Source organism: Rhea americana, unplaced genomic scaffold (genome assembly GCF_003343005.1).
Source record: "Rhea americana isolate MKP2758 unplaced genomic scaffold, rheAme1 scaffold_118, whole genome shotgun sequence".
In the NCBI taxonomy this organism is placed as follows: Eukaryota; Metazoa; Chordata; class Aves; order Rheiformes; family Rheidae; genus Rhea; species Rhea americana.
In genome coordinates this window covers 407,201-431,023 of record NW_028185239.1, presented here as the reverse complement: position 1 = coordinate 431,023, position 23,823 = coordinate 407,201, and the positions used below count along the sequence as shown (strand labels likewise).

General features: G+C 39.4%; 1 protein-coding gene across 3 annotated transcripts in view; it reads left to right on the top strand.

The window, feature by feature from the left end:
- The window catches only part of BBX (BBX high mobility group box domain containing), a 142,141-nt gene extending 124,525 nt beyond the window's left edge, over positions 1 to 17,616 (top strand). For all 3 annotated transcript variants that reach the window (XM_085319133.1, XM_085319114.1, XM_085319123.1), the window contains 3 exons: positions 6,555 to 6,752; positions 7,599 to 7,791; positions 10,649 to 17,616. In XM_085319133.1, the coding sequence (XP_085175259.1) occupies positions 6,555 to 6,752; positions 7,599 to 7,791; positions 10,649 to 10,736 (479 nt within the window). In that variant the 3' untranslated portion in view covers positions 10,737 to 17,616. The remainder of the gene's footprint in view (positions 1 to 6,554; positions 6,753 to 7,598; positions 7,792 to 10,648) is intronic.
- Positions 17,617 to 23,823: the final 6,207 nt, after the last annotated feature.

Here is a 23,823-nt window from a genome sequence, read left to right as displayed (position 1 = left end):
CAATGTGGCCCTGGAGTCTCTGGATCTAGTGTGTCATATTCCACAGCACTCAAGCTGGGGATTCTGGCATCTTCATTTAAATTCAGATATGGAAGCATTTACTGAATCAAATACTAAAAGGAAAGTGTCTGGTCCTTATTGTGGTTCCTCTGTACTTGTGGTGAGTCACAGATGTCTGTGTGGTTATGTGTTTTAAGGAATTAATTTTGTTGGAGGAGGGAGGGAGTTGGATATTCTGGTAGCTGGGAAGGAGACACTTGGAGTGGTTGCTGTTAGCAGGGGTCATGCTTGGTTCGTATTTATCAGCTTGGAAAATGTGTGGGGTTTTGTGCATGTTTTGAATGAAAACTTCAGCCCTGAAGACAAGTTGGTGCGGGAAAGGCAAATTTTGCAATGATTGGATCATGTTGTCTAGAACTCTCTCTGCTTTGGGCATCTGAGTGAATATGGGCTTCATGCAACTGTTTGTACGCACCATCACCAGTGCAAATTATGATATCATGAGTTTGCAAATGTTTACAGAAATATATCCCAGTAAAATAATGATGGACGTGCCACAAGCCATGCTCCTCTTAGCAGAGAGCATACAGTAATAGAACTGAAAGTAGAGATATGTCACATCTTTAGGCAAGGCTGTCAAAAGCACAGCTGTGCCCATGAGCACTGGCATTTTTGTCTGTAAAGCTGTAGCTTTCTTTTCTTCCATGCTAGTCAGGGTAGCTCCACTGATCAGACTTTCTGGTAGGAAGCAATACTTAAGGAGAGCATCACAGCCGTTGGTTCCTTGCAGGTGTGTGTGGTGAGCTGTGCTGTGTAGGCTGCGTGGCTGAAGAAAGCGGTGCAGAGGGCCCTTGCGGGGTGTGTAAGAACCAAATCGTTGCCAGCATCTGTACCAGCAGGGGAGAAGAGGAAATGGGCAGATACCCTAGTTCCACCACTAGTGGATATGTAAGAGGCACCCAGCCCCTGTGGCTGGCAGAGCTCAGTACCTGCTACTAAGCTCTCCCACATGCAGTGCTCTGTGCAGCCTCTGCATACTTGGTTGAGCAAGGACAGAAGGTGCAGAAAATTAGCTGAATTACTTCCTCCTTCCCTCTGAAAAAGCCCTGTTGTGCCAGGGGCTTGTAGCCCAAAGRGAGTCAGTGGCTCTGTCAGCCCCATGCCTTTGGCATCTGGGCAGGACAAGGGTTAGGTCAGCACACACTCTGCTGGTGGTGGCCATAGGGGCATGCTTCACAGCAGCCCATCCAGGCAGCTGTTCCACACACCTGGTTTGGTCATCATCTTTCTTGTCAGCCAGTGTCACTCAATTTGTTAGTCCTCCTACTTCTTGCTACAGCTTGRAGTGCTGTCTGACAAGCTGGAATGTCCCCCAGGCGGTAGGTCAGTTTGCTTGACATCAGTTCCTTAGTGGTTTATTCCCTAGGCACTGGTGAAGACAGGTGTTTGAAGCTTTGTTTTTCTGCCTTGCTAGACCTTCCCCTTTTTAACTTAATGAAACCATTAAACCATTGCAGCTGCCCTTTCCTTCTTGATGCACGCTTGCTTTGACCCATGCAGCATTTGTTCTCCAGGAGACATGGTTAAACTCCTGCAGCCCTCTAGTAACTGATTGGCATTGCTGAAGAGTCTCTTAAAYGCCTGGTGTCTTACTGAGGTTCAGTCCGAAAAGTTCATCCTCTTCTATGGTATGCTGAATCAGTTGATTTCATCTTTTGCATTCACAAAGGCAGATGATGGCTGTTCAGTCTTGAATGAGGCCAGTAGCTGATTCRGTGGGGTTTGAACTTGGTGTTTGCCACATATACCGGGCTTTGTAGTTTGAGTGAAGTTTTGGCTCTAGTGTGCCCTAAAGGCAGTCCTGTCTCACCCCAGCCTCACTCAGCATGGCATTAGGAGAGCTGTGGGGTAAAAACATGCTGCGATGCCTGTTGCTTTAGCTCCTGAGAGCGCCTTGGCTGTATCCCAGTTCTGTACTGGAAGAAGCTGGGACTGCTCTTTATTCCCTTATGCTTTGAATCCTTCCAGAGGAAACTCCAGTGCATGGAGGAAGCTTTGAGGCCGTCCAATAGCTCCATTAATTGGGATAATAAGAGGAGCAGGTTTGCGGAGCRCATTGCAGAATGCCCATTTCCAGTGATACAGACTCAGCTTTAGACACTGCTCTTCAGCATTTAGCGCAAAGACCAAACAGTGACAATAACCTGGGATTAACTGCTTCCTACGATTTAAAAATCTGTTTTGTTTCTGTGTTTTGGGACTGAAAAGGGAAAATTTTCACAAGGAAAGAAGAAAGAACTTCTTTATTTCAAGGCTTTTATGATTTAATGTTGTAAGAAGATGGTGATCAACATATCTTTAGCAAGAGGAGGGCTTGCAAATGCTTTCTCTTCTCTCCAGCTTGCTTTGCTATTTCAGCTTTAATTGTATGCCACTGTACACTGCAGCTGAAAATTAGGGTTAGYGATCAAGTTCTATCTCCAGCTGCAAGCTTTACACAAATACTGGTAATTTATATCAATGAGAAATGAGAAGTAACAGARCAGTGAGTCAGGTCTTTTAAATCCTCCCTTTTTCTCTCTCCATTGATTTCTTTTTTAAATCAGTTTAAGACTTGAGATACAACTAAGCCAGTTTCTCATCTGCTGTGTCAGACTTGTGTTTTGTTGAGTTGCAGCCTGCACTCTAAGCCAGGTTCATTTTTGCACTGTARATTGAGGGAAATAAGACTACATGTACTCAGCAGACCTCAGAGCATGGTAAACTGTCCATGCTAACTGTAAACAAATCTAGCTCAGGAAGGCATCTGGCACAGAGCTCTAGGTGTGAGGGTTTTTGTTTATTACTTTTTTTGCAAAGTCATTTTTGTGACACTGGCACAAGCATACCAAAAGGCCAATACTGTGTGCTGTGTAGCATCATTTCATTTCTAGACAGCATTCTGCTGAAAATTAGCTGACCTCTACAGAGCTCATCCACACAGGATGGTGTGGAAAGAGGAGGGATAAGAATTGGATTAAAATATAGAGAGATGCAGATACATCATTAAAGAAAAATCCCAGGAAGAAAGCTTATGTTTTAGCCYCATCCTTCTTACACTGCAAAGCCAAAGCCTCATCCTGCAAGGACTTACATGTGGACTTGCCTTAGAAATGCTCATTATGGAGCACCCACATGGATATTCCTTTGTCAGTGGAAGCAGTGAGGTGCTGTCTTTCTTGCAGGAAATGCCRGATGAGGACCCCTGTTAGCATCTAGCTTAGCTATGTGGATGTTGAAGCAGGGACTCTTTTCCCATTCTGCATTCAATGCTAAGGGTCTTCAGGRTGAAGCCTTTAGTCGTCCTCTGAGTCCCTGAAATATATTTTCCTCCAAGTTAGGTTTTATTTCTACTTGAATAATAACCCACRAAGAAGCCAGTGAAATGATTTCTCATCCTGCCTTCCATTAGGACTGCTAGAATAACTAGAAGATGTGGGACTGAAAAAGAAAAATTCTCCYGAGGAAAACTCCTCTGCCCTTCAACACCCCACAGATGCGCACAGGCACACTCTTCATCCCTCAGTCCGTCCCCCTTAAGAGCAATATGTGCAGCAGTGCAATGGGGACCTGATAAAGAGCTTAGTCTGGAGCTAAAGAAGAGAGCAAACATAGAGGACTCTCTTAGGTCTCATTTTAGGGATTGAAAAACGTTGTAATATGGAGAGGGATTGCACTTACTGCATCCTGAGTTTGTCAGCCACCTTCTGTTATCTCTTACTCAAATACCCAGATACAGTGTACTTCTTCAAGTTAATCTGGTGCAAAGACATTTTCATATCTCCTTTCCTTTTCTTCTTTATAACTATTGCCTCTTTTTATTTTACCTTTCACTTTTCTTACAGCTTTGTTTATAGTTTCTTGGGCTTTTTAATATCTACAGTGTGAGAAAGAAAAGATAAGTTACAAAGGGAACTATCCAGGATCCTTTATGTATTGACTGATCAAGTTAATTGCCACAAAGAAGGCAGTGAAATGACACATTTTATTAAAAACATACCAAATCAGACTTTTGTCACATGTTGTTTATTGTTTGAAATTTGACTAGCCGTGTCTTCAATATTTGTATTAAATCTAAAAAAAAAAAAAATACATTACTAAGATTAAAGCTATTATAAATTCAATAAAACTAGAATTAAACAGCACTGTCAAAGTAGAATCTAATTAGGGCAAATCTCTAAATCAGAATTAGCAAATACTGTTGGATTAGAACAAAGCCATTACATTAATACATAGTCAATCCTCAAATAGGAAATCTAGGGAGAAAGCTGCCCATTTAATTATGCATTCCCATTAAGACTTTTCTCTCAATCAGTGCTATAAGCTTATCTGAACATCTCACTACTTGCTAAATTACTAAGTTGCTTGCAAGTCACATTTATAGTCACTGGTACTTCTACTTAATTGGGCTGTTAGGGGCAGATCTTTTCTTGTGATCTCTCCTCCTCTCTACAAAAATAAGCTTTACAGCATAGCTCTGCTCTGCAAAGGTTAACATCTATGGCTAAACACTGAGATAAGCTAATTAAAGCTCTATGCTTTTTTTTCAAAACTAAGAATATGCACAAGTCCAGAACTGCTTTTGAGAGAAGATATGAAGAATAAATTAAGAGCATAGTTGAAATAAATTTTGCAATATTTCCAAGTGTTTTTACACATACGTACTAGATCTAATCATATGCTTATGCCATAAATCATTAGAAGGAAAAACAAGATCCCCTCCCACTTAAAACAAAAGAGCAAAGGGCAAAAGATAATAAGATAAAAATATTAGAGCTATTCTCTTCTCCCAGTCTTCGTGCTTGCGGAGTTTCAGTTAAATAAGTCAGCAGAAGGTGGGAGTTTATATTATCCATATCTTTGAATAGGAAGTTTGTTAAACCTACAAAACAATCAATAAATATATAATAGATATAAATATTATACAAAAATTTAATAATAAAAACATATAATAAAATGAAGCAGGGACTGATTGGCTGCTTGTGTGTAGTTTGAGGGGGTTGGTGTTCCTGCATCTTAGATGTAGGAGGTTGCTCTCACTCAGTGCTTAACCCTTCTGAAAGAACAGTTGTTCACACTCCAGCTTGAGTTTTTTGCGTGTAATTTTTGCTTGTCCTGCCTCCCACAAAGTTGCTGAACAAATGGGTCTTAGACATATCTTGAAAACAAGGATTGAAAGAATTTGTGGAGAAGAGAAGGCTCAGCATCAGCTGTGAAATATATAGAAGACTTATAAACAGACACAAGGTATAATCTGATGAACGGGAAAGGAAGTAATGAGTTGAAAATGCAGGAGGGGAGATTAGGTTTAGGTAGTAGGAAAAATCATGTAATAGTTCAGGATGGCAGTGCGCTGGGAAAAAATGACCCAGGGGTCTGGTGAATATGCTCTCAGTGCTTCCAATTTCAAAACAGATTAGACAAGCGGTGGCTTGGGCATATCGTAGAGGGAGATGGATTAATAACTACTTGACACCTGTATTTTGTGTGATTCTGAGTGAAGTCCAGCCAGGTATCCTTTTGTGATACCTGTAATTTCTTTTTAACCCTATCTTCTTGTAATCACTTTATGAGGTGGACCTCATAATACTTTATCACAGAAGGAAAAAAAATCCTAGATTCTGAATTTGGGGACAAATGATATCCTGTGGTATCAGCAGTATGGTTCAGTGAATCAATGAGAATTACAGTCAGTTGATAACCATAGACTGATTTCAGACTTTGAAGACCTAAATCCATTTTGTGATTCCTGTCTGACCAATTTCCTCATGAACACGAGTTAAGTCACTGTCTAGTCAGGTGAAAATTTGTGATTGTGTTCCAGTTCAGGGTGGAAAGCTGCTTGGAAATGTCAACGTTGGTACTGTTTAAGAAGATCCAAACTGTTCCTTTCTCATTTTCTGACTTCATGTAGGCAGTATTTATGTCACAGTATTTTATTCTGTGCTTAATTTCTTTTTTTAACATTCTTGTCTTCAGCTGTGATCTAGCTCTTCTTTATATTTCCTGCCTTTTGGGTCTTTTTTTTTTTTCAAGATTGTTGTTTGTAAAAGGCAGCATTTCTGTCTGCTTAGTAGAGACAGCACAGAGAAAAGACTGCAAATTAGTCAGGAATTCCTGAATTCTACTTGTGAGTCTGTCTGAGACCTAAAAATAAGCTTACATGAGGACTGTAGCCATTACTGTTCCTGAACTGCAGTTTGTCCCCTAACCATTTGTTAGCATCTGTACTTGCAGAGTGTTTTATGCAGATTAGTTGAAACCCTGATCCCACTGAAATGCTACTGCCTCTCTCACAATTTCCTTTGCAAATATAAGAAACTTGAACTTCCTAGGAAATCTTCAGGAGCTGATGGTACTATTCCCCTGCAAACCCCTGCAGCATTCAGTTCATATCGTGCTGTGGGTTATGCTCTGAATAGCTGTGAGGGAAGGCTTAGTATATAATGCAGATGGACACAAAATCATAAATGAGCAGAGCTAGCATTTAAAACTCCATTTTTGTCCCTTTTCAGCCATACTCTCAGAAGACAAGAATTCCAGTGAGCCTGCCTGGAAGAATAAAATTTCTATATCTGCCCTAAACACTCCAGAGCCAGCAATGATGCATGAACCCTTAGTTGGCAGCCAGAAGAGGAAAGCAAGGAAAACTAAGATCACCCATCTTGTCCGAACAGCCGATGGTCGAGTGTCACCAGCAGGAGGGACAATAGGTAAGGAAACAGGAATTTAAATTTGTTAAAACTGATTTGTTGGGCACGGTATTGGAGCATATGCAAGCAATCGGAGAAGTACTTTTAAGTCAGCTTGGTTGGTTGTTCTGTAAAATGCAGATATCAACTGCATTTGATCAACTTCTTCTGTTTTAATGCCCATATCTAAGTTCTCTAGATCTCTCTTTAAGAACTGAGAACTCCTTAAGAACTGGATGCAGAGGGAAGTGGAAGAAACAATGGTTCACAGTGAGGGCAGTTGAACACAAGTGGTTGAGTCTCCATCATTGGGGATACTCAAAAATCAGCTGGACACAGTCCTGGGCAACCTGCTCTAGCTGACCTTACTTGGGCAGGGAGTTGGACCAGACAATCTCCAGAGGTCATTTCCAACCCCAGCCACTCTGTTACCCTGTGAAAACAGTTACTGTTCATAATTTATTTTTGCTTCTAACCCAGCAAAGAAATTACGCCGTGCCTAGTTATAGGACATAAAAATATGCTCCATAACGTGACAGTCAATGCCACATACTATGCAGGAGTCCTCAGCAGTTGGATAATCTTTCAGGACTTGTATCTAAAATGCACACAAAAACACACGCTCTCTTGCCTGACCTAAAAGATCAGACTCAGTAAACTGGTTCATAAATCTCAACATGCTTCTGCCAATAGCTTGGGTCACAAGGGGTTGAAGCATGAATTGGCTTACACGAACAAAATCAAAGTCCTAAAGATAAAAGTTCCTGTTAACACCAGAGTGATCAGTATACGGATGTGCTACTGAGAACGTAAGGGCTGGCCTTGTTCGTCCTATTTACGTGCAAACTTTACTTTCTCTTGTTGCAGAGGAAAAGCCAAAAGAGCTGCCACAAAGTACTCTTCAAAAAACGTCAAGTGCAGAAACAGATTGCAACAATGAGTGCTCTAGAAATGCAGAGTCAGAAGAAACTCATAGTATTACACCAGATATGCCAGCAGTGTCTGCATTTTTTAGCTTAGCTGCTCTAGCAGAAGTAGCAGCAATGGAAAATGTACACAGGTATGGTTTTTTTCCCTTGCTGTCTAAACAGATACTGCATGACTGCTAGCTTGTTAAAAGCATACAAATTGCAAAAATTTAATTTGGCCTGTGTTTTCTCTTCCACAGCTTCCTTCGAATGTTTATTTTATACCACTAGGTTAGTAGTGGCAGTCCTCGCAGTCTTAAATGATTGTCTCTGGGAAACATGCCTACCAGGTTTTGTTTATAAACAAATTGATATGCGTCATGAGATCCTTAGGATTGAGGGTTTCTAGTATCAGATACTATTTGTCAGATAATAGCAGGTTTAAATAGTTACTGCATGCTGATTTATTCATCTCTGAGGCCTGAGATTATGGAGGGCCTTTCATATAACTTCAGCAGAAGTTTTTTTTTTTTTTTTTTTTTTTTTTTTTTTNTTTTTTTTTTGCTAAACATGACTGAATGAAGCAAACTTGGTTTTTACTCTTGCACTTTGCTCTGTAGGAGGCAAAGCATCTACAAAACGGCATTGGTCAGGACAATTCTAGGGGATGGAAAGTCATGGTAGTTTGGGCTGCTCCTCTTTATTACAGAATAGGCTGTCCACATAGATAACGTGGAGGGATCCGCAGGCTTCTTAAGTCTGTTGGATCAGTTCAGCACGGTCGGATTCCATATCTGGAGTGGGAGGAAACCAGTGATGCCAAGTCCGCCTTTGTTCCTGCTTGTACAGTATTGTTCTTTGATGCTGCAGCTTTACTGCAGGTGAATCCCCGTCCTTGCCTACCATGGAAAGTCAGAGAGGAAATGCCGGGCCTGCATGAGAACATCACAGCCTGGCTACCTGTGAAACTACCAGGCAGCGGCTGAGGAAACCATTCACAACATCATTTAACTATTGATCTCATGATCCCCACTGGCCAAGCCAGTACTGGCAGTTCTGCGTATTTAGGCAGTGCCCAAAGAATTGCAAGGTTTTTTACAGGCTCAGGGTTTAAAAAAAAAAAAGAGAGAGAGAGAGAGAAGAAAAGAAAAAAAAAAAGAAGGAAGAGAGTCAGATGGACCCAGCCTGGCAGCTGTTCTCTGCGGAAGCTGTTGTCTTGCTTAAGCAACAGCATTTTGAGTGAGAAATATTTTCACACTAAAGTCAGTATGGCCTTTTCTCCCAGCTTTGCAAAGCACCAGTCTATTATCAAGGCAGTAAAAGTCTAAACTCATTTCTGTCTTCTTCTGTGGTCCCAAACAGCAAAGTGAGACCTGGAGAAGTGCCATGCTAYGTTCTGTTCTCCCTCACAACACTGTTTTCATTGATTTCTACTGACTGACTGGAATTGCACAGGAGAGACAGAATTTGCTCAGTCATGTTTCTTTGCTATTTGTTTCTCTGAGAGTTCTTTATCCTTCTTTTCTTCCTGGTGGAGTGTCCTGAACTAATGTTTTACTTAGCCTTTTGTTTGTTTTCTTCTTACTTGCTTCCAAGTTTTACCATCTCATCACACAGTTAACAGCAATGAAGCACCTTCTGTGAGGCCTGAAAACGCTGGTCAGGCAAAATCTAACTACTGTTACAAACAAATTCCAGCTTTCTAATTGCATGGGGAAATGAAGTCAGGGGACTCTTTCCTAATTGAAACTTAGCTAACTGTCTCTTCGAGATTTGGCAAATGGAAGTCAAAACACAAATTTCAATTTGATGGGCTAGATGCTTCTCTAATTTCTGCTCTATGTTGACTGTTTATTATCATTTTCAACTTAGTTCTTTATTCTGAAAAATGGCTGGAATGGAGCAGGATAGCTTTAGACCCTTGTGTAATGCTTAATGTGTTTTTTCAGAGTTTGAATTTAATTATTAAATAATTTTGCAGATCTTTGAGGCTTAGAAGACAGGCTCCTTTCTACTGTAATTAGAGCTTGACTGGAAGTGACGACGTGGTTCTCCTTTGAATGTTCGTGTCTGGCTTTGGTTACCCTAGCATAAGCCCTCGTTAAGCACTATGAACCCAGGCTGCATTTTGTACTGAGGCCACTGCCTTGCACTCTAGTTGTGCAAAACACATTTGTACCTCACAGTTGTGCCAAGGTCTTAGCCCGATCAGAGTGAGGCAAAGTGCCTTTGTGTAATTAAGCAGTAGGCCCTAGTTTTGCAATGCTGTATATTGCATACCATGTAATAAAATTAGGAGCTGAGTTGTGAGATTAGTTAACAGTGTGTGCTGGGCTTTGTGCGTGTATTTTAAAAGGCAAGCTGTAAGGGAATTCTCCCAAGTTCATCTGTGTCGATGATTGATGCTGATTTCCAGCACATAGTTCTGGTGCAGTTTATTTTTATGATAGGCTGTGCAGGCAGTCATGTGTAAATTAAGACTGCTGTAGCAATGAAAGAGAGGTGGTGTTGGGCTGATGAAGTGTTAGGTCATGAAACTTGGAGTAATCTCAATGTGTAACTCTGCTAGTAGGTGTATTTCCATATTGCTTAAAGGTTAGCTTTTGACTCGCATTGATGTGGCGGATCTCCCTTTGTGTGCTTACCTTCTTTTGCCACACATGAGCTGTACTCTCTGCTCCTGAGGGCTGAGGCCCTTATAAAATGAGTAACACCACTTGATTTGCTCTATGGCCATGCATTTTGGTTTATGCGCTTAAACACCATCAACACTCAGTTTTCCTGGACTTTGGATTGTATTGCAGGTTGTCCTCTGGTTATTTTCTTACTATTGCAGGAATACCTCTAAAAAATGATGCAAGTGGCATGTGGGCAGCTGCAGCAGCAGGAAGTCATGGTGCTGTATTGTAGGATGCATCACCTGCTGCTTTCCGTCCTTGCTTGTCTTTGATAAAAGCACCTCGCATCCTCCAGGTAATGATGGGTGGCTTTTCTTTTTCTCTTTTGCAGAAGTCAGAGGGCCACACCTCTCCCACATGACGGACAGCCAAACGAAATGTCTCAGGCTCCAGTGCTTATTTCCTGCGCTGACCAGTGAAGCTCCACTTTATTGTAAAACATTGTGCTTTACCTAATATTCTAGCCTTGTCTTTACCAAGGGAAGCTAGCCAGTCCATATGATGGAAACTATAGACTGCAAGCAAGTGCTTATTGCTCTGAGTGGCCCAGAATTCACTGGAAGCCAGACATTAGCAACTTGGGCCAGGTCCTCAAATCGGAACCCAGTATGTAGGAGGGTGATATTATTTGTCTATTAATGAACAGAAAAGGAATGATCCCAGAGCTTGCTTTCTATTGAAGGCTTTTAAACAGTAAATGGGTGGTTGATGTGAAAAAGGCTGCCTTTACTGTAGCTCTCACAGCGTTTCTTTTACCAACCAGAGAGTATGGCAACTAGTTTCGTATAATACCTAGTTATTCTAAATGAAATTGAAAAAAAAAAACAACAACAAAAACACTGACGCACTGCACTAGTTATTATTAGATATTCTTAGTCATTTTTGTACATGAAGATTTAAGTTCTAAGATGGTTTATATTAATAGGTTATGCCTACGTTTATATTGTAGAATAAATTTAAAACCTGTTCCAGAGAACTCAAGGCAGCCTGGACAGATGTACCATTGTTAGCGGTGTTTGGGCAGCCATGTGGTCCAGATGTTCTGCACTTTTATATTTGCCACCGGAGTGGTAGAGTTTACTGGCAAAAATTCTGACAGGCTATGTTTGGATTTTGTTTGTTTTCTAATTTAGCTTTGAGTAACCAGGATGATGTGCATTAGAAAAAGGAGTGGTKTATGGAAAAGTACTGCAGAGGATTGACTCTTCTTTCATGCCTTGGAGGGTTCCTTTATTTTTGCATAGATATCTGAGCGACTTGGTGAAATGTTCCTGTAAACAAAAAGTACTGCAAATATGTTGTTCAGAAGTGACCTTAGTATTATTTCTTCATTCTGAAAAACCTAAAAACGTGACTTTTCAATATACATGTACACTGATACGCATACCTTTTACATTTTACAGACACTGGCATTGTTGTAGTTACTATGCACAGTCTAAATTGGCTTCATACATTGTATAAAAGGCCAATTACAGTTTGTGTTGGTAAAGTGGCAAGCTGTACACAGATAAACTGCAACTGAAGAATAACGTGTGACTGAATTCAGACTACCAGAGATTACATCTGCCAGTTTCTGTTTCTGCTTCTATTGAATTTTTGTGTTTTGCTCTCATAAATACATCCCAAAAGCCGGGCCACGTGTATCACTTGGCCTGTTACCTTCACTATCTTGACTTACACTATTGTATAACCAAGCATTGATTCCTACCAACAGATGCAAAATGATCATTAGTAATTAATCTAAAGCTACAAATTCAACAGGGTACTTCTATAGCACAAGATGTTTCCCTACTTTTTGCATTGTAGCACAACAATTTACCAAATTGGACTCCAGCAATAATTTTCTATTAGTCTTCGTCATACTGGCTGAACTTTTGATAGTACTAGGTTGAGTTTGAAGTTCTTTGAATTAAGTCTTTAAATGATGAGAGTTTACATCGCTCTATCAGGCATTCTTATTTATACTTGACTGAATTGATAATATGTTTTGGGGTTATTTTGTAACTAATTTGATGTAATAGCCATATGGACAGTAACTCTATTAATGCTTGCTAGGTTTAGCCTTTCATTGTAGTTAAGTGAAAGTCTTTGGTTCCTTGTTGGGARATGATATGCAACATACCACACAAGTTGTAACACTGGCTGAAGGTTTCATAAAAGGCAGGTAGTTTGGGAAGTATCATTAAAACAGCACTATCAAAGATGCATATGTTGGAAGAAGGGAACAAAACAACAGCAAAAGAACAACAAAATTTAAGAGCCAATGAGTCAATGAAAAGGCTTTTTAAAAATTCAGGTAAATACATGACTTAAGAGCCCCCTAGAATGCCATTGCAGCCTATGGCAGTATTTTTAATAAGATTTTATTAATGTTTTGTAAGTTATTTTAACAAGACAGGAAAAACTTAAAACTGTAGAGTCACAGCAAGATGGCTGTTGGAGTTTTGGACCACTTTATAATTAGCTGAAATCCAAATATGTTACAGTGCAGGCCGTTCACGTTGACAATGGTACTAACTTATTTCTCTAGAAACCCTTAGAGTAGATATATTTTTGTCAAAGCACCCCATCCTTCCTCAATTCAAATTTCAATATTGTTCCTGAAGATATTTCTGTATATTAATGGTACCTTTTTTAAAAGAAACAGAAAATTACTTTTTTCTATATGAATTAATATCTTACTTGATCTGCTTTTCCTTGACTTTCCCTTAGAGAGGGGGTAGGGTTGGGTCAGTTTACTGGATATGACTGTTTTCAGATACTTAAAAACCTTTTTGTAGATATGCTTAATTTTTAAGCGATTAGGCACTGAGAGTAGCAGAAATCCTGCAAAGCTTTATAGTTCACTAGGCATTTGCCTTTGTTGGTTCTCTGAGTGATGTCTTGATTTCAGTAGCTAGAATTTTCCCTGAATCTACTAGAAGGGGTATCAGTATTTTCAGGTAACAAAGTCTGTTAGCACAACAAAATTTCAGACCAATATTTTACTGTATTGGGGGTTGGGTTTTTTCCGTGTTTGTTTTGTTTTAATTTTTATTAATTTCAGCTGCTTTTGTTTTGGAAAATCCTATTGCTATCGTGTGTACTTCAGTATACCAGCAAACACTGTTACCCATTAACACATGTCCACAAATGCCTCTAGAGAAGAAATTGTTGCACCTTATGTATATCTCAAGCAAACCAAAATATGATGCTTTTCTGCTTTGTTTATTCTGAATATGTTGTATCATACTTTACTGAACCCATTTTAACTTAGCTAAAGCTATCAATATTTATGCATTTCACATTATTTTCTGGATCTGAACCTGTGTATAAATCTTTCTTAAAAAAAAAAAAAAAAGAAAAAAAAAGCAATTATCGTAGTCCTCCTCTATGACTTATCCATGGGAGTGGGGAATCTTGTCTCAAGTGTAAAATGCAGTACTGTCCCAGTTTTCCTTGGCTTTTATTTATTTAGTGATCTTTGATATTTCTTATAGAGTTTTGAGGTATACAAAGTATATTATCGTAGCTGAAGCTACAGACCTAAGCAGCTGGGAGAAAAATTACTGTAATGTCTTCTTAATTGTTCTAGTACTGTATACTAATATGGGAAATATGTTCTGCAAAACATTTGAGATGCAGATTCTTATCCCCACATTAGGTTATTTTCGAGATATTAGACCAAATCAATCAAAAACATCTATGGAGATTACTTACTGCTTAATGATTATAGCAGTAATTACCCCTTGAATGTGCTGTGATTTCAGAAATAGAGTATATTTATTTAAGATGACTGAATGCTCTTTTGTACTAATATAATATCCCAAAGTCATGAGCAAAAGACTTCTTGTTAGTTTTGGTTTATATTTTATAGCGTTGGTGCATGACTTTTGGAATTAAGACGATAAGCATTGTTGTTGAAAAGGGGCACAGGAACAAGGGATTGATAGAAGCATATGAATTGGCATTTAACTTCCATCTTTGGTCTTTTTATTTGGGTGGATGCTACCTTTGTAGCACAAGGCTGAAGAGCACTCTGCAGTCTATTTTGTATCAAGTAGAAACCCAAGAGTGTTGTAGCTGACCAGATAGTTTGGATGCCATCTTTTAGAGTGGGATAATAAATTGGAGCAGTTTTAATTTCTACTGCCTGTTTAGCTACTGTACAGATACTGGAACAGACTGAAGGCAACAGTTGTACACGTGGGACAGCTAACAGAGGATAAAAGAAAGGAAAGCTGGCCTCGTTCTCAGTACGGTGAAGTTGCAGCAACAAAGGGGAGCTAGGAAAAAAAGATTTATATATATATATATGTGTGTGTGTGTGCGCGCGCGTGTGTGTATGTACATTCTGCAAAAGAAAAATGTAGGAAAGATAAAAACATGATGGGTCTACATGAAATTGTAATGTATGCTGATCCTTTGAGTGCACTCCCTTTTTTTGAATGCTGAGTCTAATATGGCTACCTCTCCTAAAAGACTACTTTAGTTAACTTCCATTTGCTTTCAGGCTTCATTGTGTAATCTTTTCAGCCATTGATACCATTTGTATATCACTGTATACTTTACAAGAGCAACATTTAGCAGGCAGCATAAGGCTGAACAGACAGTGGTAGCCAAATTATGTTGCTGGAGCATTTTTGTTTAACCTCTGCCATAGTCATATGGATTGCAGGACATGGACCCACTAGCTGTAGTTGGTTCAGTGAGATTGTTTTTTGTAATAGCAGAAAATGTGGTGCTCATCAGGTGGTGGATGACAGATACTCCCTGTGCAATGCAGCAATTCAGATGGTGCCCTTGAACTTTATCCCAGGGTTGATGTTTGCAATCCTGATTTCAGAAGGAAACATACTTGTGCAACTTGTGTGTTGTATACCATGCGGTCTCCATTAGATGGTGTTTTGTTTGCCATACTAGACTGTAGAGCTCCTAGGTATCTTTGCCATGTACTATTGTTTTGTACTATTTGTGGCATTCTCTCTACCTTGTATGTAATGTGGGACTGTCACCTAAAGCTGCCAGAATGTTGTTTTCAGGACACCAAGAGCCACAAACGAATGCATTTAGGCTGTGAAAGAGTTACTTGCCTAGTCTCCTGAACCCCCCGAGAAAAAGGCACAGTGAGGTTTATACTCTCACCTAAGTAACTATTATAGTCACTTCTATATTCAGTATATCCTGCTGAATTGAGAATTTTGAAGAAGCTTGTAAGATGGATGTATATTTTATGTTCCCCAACTCATTCATTTAAGGCAGAAATCTAGGAAGAACTGATCTCAGGTTTCAATTCAGCAACACACCTGAGCTTATGCTTAAGACGATCCTTATTTACGGGAAGCATTGCTGTTTGCATTAGGACAGTGCAGGAGCCCTGATGATGGACCGCTATGCTGTTAGAGTTAAGGTTGGGCTTGCATGACGTTCCTGACGGAGGCATATCATTTTGACCTAGGGACTTCATTCACGTAGCATTTTAAAAACAAATGCAAATAGCTTAACATTCATTGAGTTCTTCCAAAGAATTATCTGCTAGTTTCTGGGTTTTGACTGTTACCAAATACCAACAGACCTGCCCTGTACTCTACTGGAAATGATGCATTTGCTATCACAGTGCGCTGGCAAGCTAACCAGGCTAGTGGCATAATCTACTCTTCTAACCCATACAACTGAAACGCTAGTTTGCCCCCACGTACTCCTATACTTTAGTCGGTGGTTGGGGCTTTGAAGGTGACAAAAGCAAGAGAGATACGTATTTGTCTGTCTGTGTGTGTGTTTGTGTATATATATACGTATATGTATACATATGTATATGTATACGTACACATATGCATACTAACACACCCCAAAGTGCTGTGACTTGCAACATGTTCTCTGTATGTAAGTGTTCCCATGTTCAGTCATAAAACAGCATTCGGTTTTCCAGACTACAGTTTTCAAAATTTCGTGGTAGATTACATTTTATTCCTTCACCTTATACTCTAATCTGTGAATTTCAAAAACGTCTAAAAGAAATATAAATCCTGCTGACTAAGATGCTATGAAAACCTTTCTCAGCAGTGCTGTCATTGAATAACCAGTCTCCATAGACTGTTTTAACATAAATAATCTGTTGTGATCTCTTTTGGTAGGCCCCAATTCTTCAACTTTTATTCTTGCATGTAATTTCACTGAATGTTGACCCAGTATTTGGCTTTATTCTCTTTAAAGCTTGGTGTAAACATGCCTTACAACAGTTTATCTCCATCAATTGTGTAACAGAGCTACTATCTTCTTAGGTGTGTGTAGTTAAGGTCAAAAAGCACATTTATAAAATGTCATTTTTTTCTTCAAAATCCTCTAATTTGATATTTTTAAGTGCACATGTTAAGTCATGTGTATAACAGGCTAAAGTAGATTAAACTGTGATCATGAAACTGAATAAAATATTTAATAAAATATTTGAAATATTTGAAAAGGACCTTCAAACAGATTTCTTTTATGTTCAATCTCTTCTGGTTATCTAGTGTGTGCTTGTAAATAGTTTCACATTTGAAACTAATGATTGCAAATAAATACTATAAAAATTGAGCTTTCTCGATACTTCACCTGCTTTACCATCAAATGATTGTTTAACATACTGCTGAGTTAACAGTATTTGCAGAATCTGTTTTTAGTTAGGCTATGAAATTGTAGGCTTTTTTTATGTAAAAAATAAGCTTGTTTCTACCTGAAAATGGAAGATGCCAAAAACAGAGAAGGATCCTCAAAACTGTGAGCTGTACTTTCCTGTCAAATCATCCACTCAAGCACTAGATGATGACTATAAAAATACTACGTATTTTGCAGCAAACATATGCCCGTTTGTTCTTGCTTAGACATGTCTATAATGAGAGCTCCCATTTTATTCTTAAAGCTCCTGAGCCTGGTTCAGCACTGTTGAGAGTATTGCAAAGATCCTCAGATACATGCAAGTGCCACAGAATTCAACGAATTTATACCAGCATGAAGCTAGAGATTGTGGGACAGAGATAGCCAGGAGTCATGTCATGAGGCTGTGGGAGAAAATCTTGCCTTTTCTCCTGAGCTCCCTGGAAAGGCACAAGGAGGTTTCCCTTTCATGTTTCTGGATTTTGTCTTCTTCAGGCAATTGGAAAACTCATTTACTGCCCACATGAGTGTAACTGAAATCATCTTGCAAAGTGAAGCCCTAGCTACATTTTCAGTCTTTGTACACTAAAAGGATTTATTTAGAAATGGATTCTCTTTTAGAAATAAGCAGCAAGCACCATTAGTATTTATACTTAAAGGTCCCCACTGTTTTGGAACCTCATTTAAACCAGGAGCTTGTTCAGCACCTGTATTTTACCCTCTTACTGAGGCTTGAAAAATAGACTATTAGGATCTTGTCTTCTACTGTCTTTGGATGCATGAATCATCCCTTGATTGCCTTGTATTTTTCTGATCGTAGAAGACTTGAGCACCRACTTCATGAAACCTGTAGAAATCTATTGTACACATGGAAGCAGAACTGCTCTCTCTGGGTCAAAAGCAGCAGGAGAGAAGGAGGCCTTTTGTGTTTTTTTTTTTTTTTTTTTTTTTTTTTTTTTTTTTTTGGGGGGGGGGGGAGTGTTTTATGTTTTTGTTTTTAACAATATGCCCTTTACTCAGGGAAGAAGATATGTACGCAGTCTTGCACTGCCTTGGCTAAATGTGCAGTAGTTTCTCTGCAGAGAGCATCAGGAATGGAACAGCTTCAGCATTAAATACCCTCTAAAGTCATACTTGGGGAAGGGAGAGAAAAACTCTTGATTTAGTGAGTAAAGAAAATCTAGAAAGAAATCTTACGAAATATATTTTCTCTCAGTATAATATGCCCCGTGAGAGGCATTTAAGGCACTATTCCATTTCTGTGATTACCAAATTACCTTAAAATATAGTCATCTTCATTACTCAAACTCCATCTTTTTTGTCTGCTCTCATTTTGTTCTTCCAGCAAAACAGCTGCTTATTCAGCTAACTTCTAGTGCATCTAAATCTTTTTTTTTTGTTACCCAGCCCTCACTCACGTTGCTTCTTTCAGGACATGGGGCGGAAAGATGTCGTCCTCCCAAAGCACCGAACTTCTGCCAGGCATTCCGACATTTTCCYATTGATACCAGTTGTTGAGTTCTGCTGTTATTCATTGCATTTTTTTTTCTAACGTGCAGCTAATCCCTCTTGCAAACAGACTTTTTTTTCCTTTTTTTCTTCTTATACAGTGTGAAAATTTTAAGTGAGATGCAAGGTATGTTTGCACGTTCCATAACCAACTTATAGCCCATAGGACTGTCAGTTCCTTAATAGGACACTAGCACTTTGTAACAAAATATGAGATACGTTTCTATATTTGCTGCAAAGTTCTGTTTTGTTTTGTTTTCAAAAATAAAACTTGTAAGATCTAACGCCTACCATCTATTCAGTGTGAACTTCTTTTTGTGGACGGTTCTTGGCACAGAAGACTGTAAGAAACTGAACGCTAATACAGTAATGTTTAAAATACTCTCTAGATTTCCACGATTTTCTGAAAATCTAGCCCGTATAAAGTGCTACTAACAATTTCTTCCAGATGTCAGCCTCTTTGTCAGACCTTGAAACAAGAAGAACCAGTTGAAGCAGACCCGAAAATCATACCTCTTAGGTTGGAATTTCAAGCTTAACACTGAAGTGTTGTTTCCTGAACGTAAACATCTAATATTTTGTTGGTTCCTTTTGATAACGTTAGTGTTTGGATATGGAGAAAAAACATCAGTTCCAAGTGCATTTATTATGGTTTGTGTTTCAGTGGCTTCCCTAGGCGGAGGCACCTTGGGGACTGAGAAGGAAGAGGTTTCCCAGGTGCCTATTCCCTTGTTCAGGTTAAAAACATAGAGTAGAGCGCTAGTTACATTCACTGTATTTGTGCTTAAGTCTTCTCACGCTGAAGGAAAACTACATTGGTTACAGGAAAATGTCTTAGAGGTTTTCGCATTCCCTTCTGTGACGGGGAATCCTTCAGGGTGCAGTCAGCAAAGTAGCTTTCACATGCTTCACTTAAACTCTGTGCCATAGCATGGGTGGAGAGGAGAAGAGGAGGTGGCCTGAATTCATCTGTCCTGCAAAAGTCAGATTTTTAGAAAAATCTAAATAGTGCCTGACTCCTGGCAATCGGAATCGAGCATCTCGCCTGGAAAGGTGAATAGATAATTCCCACTGCGCTCCCTCCCACATGTGCGAGATGACCAGCTCCCATGTGGGCTGAGGTGCTCACACTGCACCTCCTGGTCTTTGGGACTTTATTTCTAGAAGTGCAGATTCGGCCCTTCAGGAGCTGGGATCGTGTGAGGGCAGAATCGATTGCATGCYGTTAAGGGCAAAGCTGCTGAAGGCAATTCCGGTTTTCTGATGTTATTTTCTCTTTTGTTCTTTTTAAACTTCAGCTGGCWCTAACTTTCTTGCTCTTCCCTCTTCTGGCCTGACCCCAAAGCGTTTGCTGCTTTATGGCAGATTTCTGAATGTCAGACAGACCAGAGATTTGAACTGAGAAGGACCTCCTTTACGTTCAGTAATAAAACAATTTGAGCTTTCTTTTCCTTGATATGAGATTGCTTTTATTAAGCTGACTAAAATACCAAGAGACAAACATGAACGTGATTTTTAGTTCACTGGTTTATTTCTCTAATAATTTTAGTGTCTTAATCAAAATTCTGATTAATAGTGCCTAGTAAAATGCTTACTATGAGAAGGCCAGTGTTGCCATCAAACAGCATGCAATTAAAAAARRGGGGAAAGAAAAAAAATGGAGCCTTCAGAAGGAGGCATCTTTCTGTTCTAACAGAAATGTTTGAAATGTATCTTAATGCTAGATACTATCTATACTGGCCCATCAAAGGCTTCCTAGTCACAGCAGACTGTCAGGCTCAAGTCAGATCTTTCAGAGTATTGATCAMCTACTGTCTGAGCCTGGTGTGGCATCACTTAATATCTAGTCAACACTTATGGTTAGGATTGGCTTATTTATGTCAAGCTTTCCTACAGTGAAAAAGAAAATAGATTCATAAATGTTTTTGAGTCTAAGATTCTGGAAATCATATTGCTGCTGGAGGTCTTAAAACTAAGCAGCATGTTGCCAGGAATCTTAAGGCCCAGTATCTCAGATACCATCCTCACAATGTTTACTATAATGGGATTTCTATTCTAATTGGGGCCCTCTAAATACTGCTGTCATATCACTGTTGAATATTAAAACATCTTACTATCTTCCAGGAGCTGAAGAGAATTTGAAAATCTGATATTCCCAGTCTGTCAGTAATTTAAGAYGTTTTATCTTTAGTGCTGGTGTCCAGAAGTAGCGGGTCTTAGAATGCCACTAAATCTTTCTGCAGTGCTGGCTCCGGGCTACGTACGTTACAGTGAACCTGGGACCTTGAGTTAGTGTAATAATTTTCAGCCTTGCAAAACTAACGACTTTGGYGACAGCGTCAGATGAGTTACATGTACAGAAGAAGGCTTACGCTGCCTTGATTCAGAAGGTTGTTGCCTTTAGCGTAGATAAGGGTGACGTCATTTGGAGGAGATTTGTTGAGCGTCTCTCTGACAAACAGACGGTTCCCTATTAAGTTCCTAAATTTCCTGTCTGGTTTGGTCTTTGCTGGCTCAAACACCCGTTCTTTCCCTTGGGCAAACCTTGCAGTGACACTGAATTATGCAATTGGTTGTAACGCAGGGCCTTGGCAGAGGAGGGTCTTGTGCCAAGAGATTGCCTCACCAGAGTGCAGCGCAGCGAGCCTCCCAGCCTCTCCTCTTCAGGGGAGCGAAATGTTTCTGTGCCACAACACTGTATTCATGCGGCTGGGTTGTCTTCTTGCCTGCAGCTGCTCTGACAGATATATTTGTCAAAACAAAATGAGACAGACCTAGCTGGAAGCTGGGCAGAAAGGTCAGGCCTTCAAGGTTTCAGCAGGCAGTAGTTTGAGGACCACAGGTGTAGCATATCTTCACTGACTTCAGCTATGTAAATTGTTTCCAGAGACAACAGGTTACTGCAACAAAACTAGTTTCTTTCTCTTTGGAAAGCAGTGTTTTCTAGTGGAAGTAGGAAGGCAGAAAAATTACCRTTGCAGCAGATGGATTTTTTTGTTGTCTTCAACAGGTTCCAATTTCAAGAGTGAGATTTGCCAACTATCTAAAAAAAGATGAGAAACTGAAATTTTAGTATATGGTTGGGAATGGATGCGATGTTTTGCTTCAGTGACTTTTGCAATAATTTTTCAGTCAGAAGTAATATGTGAGCTGCTAGAGGTGTGATGCATTTTTAAACCACTCTGTTAGCTTCTAGATGACAGATGTATTTGGCGTATGGCAAAAGTGTCATTAGTAAGTACTTTTATCTATGTACTTCATAAATAACATCAAGTGTTCATCATTATTTTAACCAGTACTTAAGCAAATTCTTCCTGCTATGTTTCAAGAAAATATATTGTGCTTGGCTGGTACAAGGCATACTTTTACCCTGGAAAGTAATGAATGGAAACATTCAGGATGTGACTGTTCAATTTTGATATATATTTTTTTTCAAAACTTCTTTACTTGAAGATAGTTACTATCTTCAGTATACTGTATTTAGCATATTTAATTCAACACTGGAGTCTTTTAAAGTAAAGATTACTACTACTAAGTAGTTATCTCACACAGAAATCCACACCAGAGAAAGAGTCTCTCAGAAATGAAGGTTTTCTAAGATAAGCCTTCTGGAAATGCTAGACCTCATAAGATGATCTTACGATCTCAGGCCTATGAGCCAGACTTTCTGTTGGCAGGTGTCAGTACAGGTTCAGAGTCCAATTGTGTTTACGTGAGGGGAAAAAAATAAATGAAGAGCCTATGGGTTAAAGGATAGCTGTTTTTAAAACCGATTCCTTTCACTGAGTCCAATACGTTGTCATTGGTAGCATGTGCCCCAGCCAGATGCGTTGGGGATTGCTGCAGTGGGAAGCTCTGTTGCTGCGCTTGTTGTCCTTAGCAGTTACTGTTTGTTGGTTTTCTGCACTTGAGTGCTGTCGCTTATCACTGCCTCTAGAAATGGTTACAGGTTCCTAGGTTCATCCCTGTCCTAGGGTAGTAATATTTAGTGTAAAAGTATCATCCATTGACGTGCGCAGCAGCCCAACTGTAGATTTACAGCAGCAAAGTAATAACTGGCAATCGCAGAGTGCGGCCAAGCATGCTGCGTTGCGGTGGCTTGGAACATTTACCATCTCCTTCAGAGGGCAGAGTGTGATTTTTATGATGGCAGCACTGACGAGCCTGAGTGAATCACACGGACAGACCTTGGCGTGCTCAGTGCTGCAGGAAAAAGTCTATCCTTAAGTTGCTAACTAYTTTGCTTGGACCAGACTCTGTGGGCAGAAGAAACAGAGGATGTTCATAAAACACCCTCATAAAAGTAAAGCAGAATTTTACTCAATTGCGCCCATAGAAACATAACAACAGGATTTATTTGGTCCTTTGTGCCACTTATATATAAATTGCACAGAACACACAATGTTTACTGACATGAGTTCTGAACAGCAGCTCTTACTTGCTCAGCRTACACTGCACCCTTGGTTATTTATAAAGGAGTAGGGGAAAAATAGCCACTTTTTATAGGTTCTGTAACTACCAGATGGCAAAATGTACCTGAAATAATTTGGTCATCTGGGAAATGGAAGAACAATAATCTCCAGATTACCTATAGGGTTGCATCCTTATTGTAGCATTTTCAAACAGAAAACATACATCCAGATGCATTTTTAAAATCACTACTTTGTGAGTGTGGTGCCAGTGATGTATGTTTCATGTGTGAGAATCATGAAAACACAGTAATATAAAAGAGCCAACATAAAAGCAGTATTTTCATATTCACAGACTCTGTTAATCTGCAGCCTTAAAAAAAAAACAGACTAAAAAATAAATGTGTGATATTCCATCATGGAAATCATGGTTGTCTAACTGACAGCCAAGGGTTGCCATTTAAAAACATCTTTAATACTGAGACAAAAACATACTGGTAAATAAAAAATTCTGAGGTTCTTTTAACAAAGCAGAAAATATTCAAAGTGCTTTGYAGAATTAGTAGTTTTGGAGGAGTGGGGGGAATTTTTTACTATATTTTGGTAAAAAGCAAAAATGCAGTTAGATTAACAATGTCCAAACAAATCCAAAATGCTGGCTGGCAGTTTTTAAATACCACATGTTGTCTGAGAYCTAAACGGAGTCCCTTGGCAACGCTGGCCTGTAACACTTGGCAGCGCTTGCCGGAGTATGTGGAGGCATGTGCAGAATATGCAGCTGCGACAGGGGTCAAATCACAGTCCTGTAAATCACAGCAGTCAAAGCTGCATTACCATCAAAATAGAAGTGGTGTAAAACGTGTTTAAAAACAGATTTGGATTTTTTTTTTTTTTTTTTTTTTTTTTTTTTTTTTTTTTTCAAATCTGCAATCCAACTGAAAGCCTCTTTTGAAAGAGACTGTTTTGATAGACACAC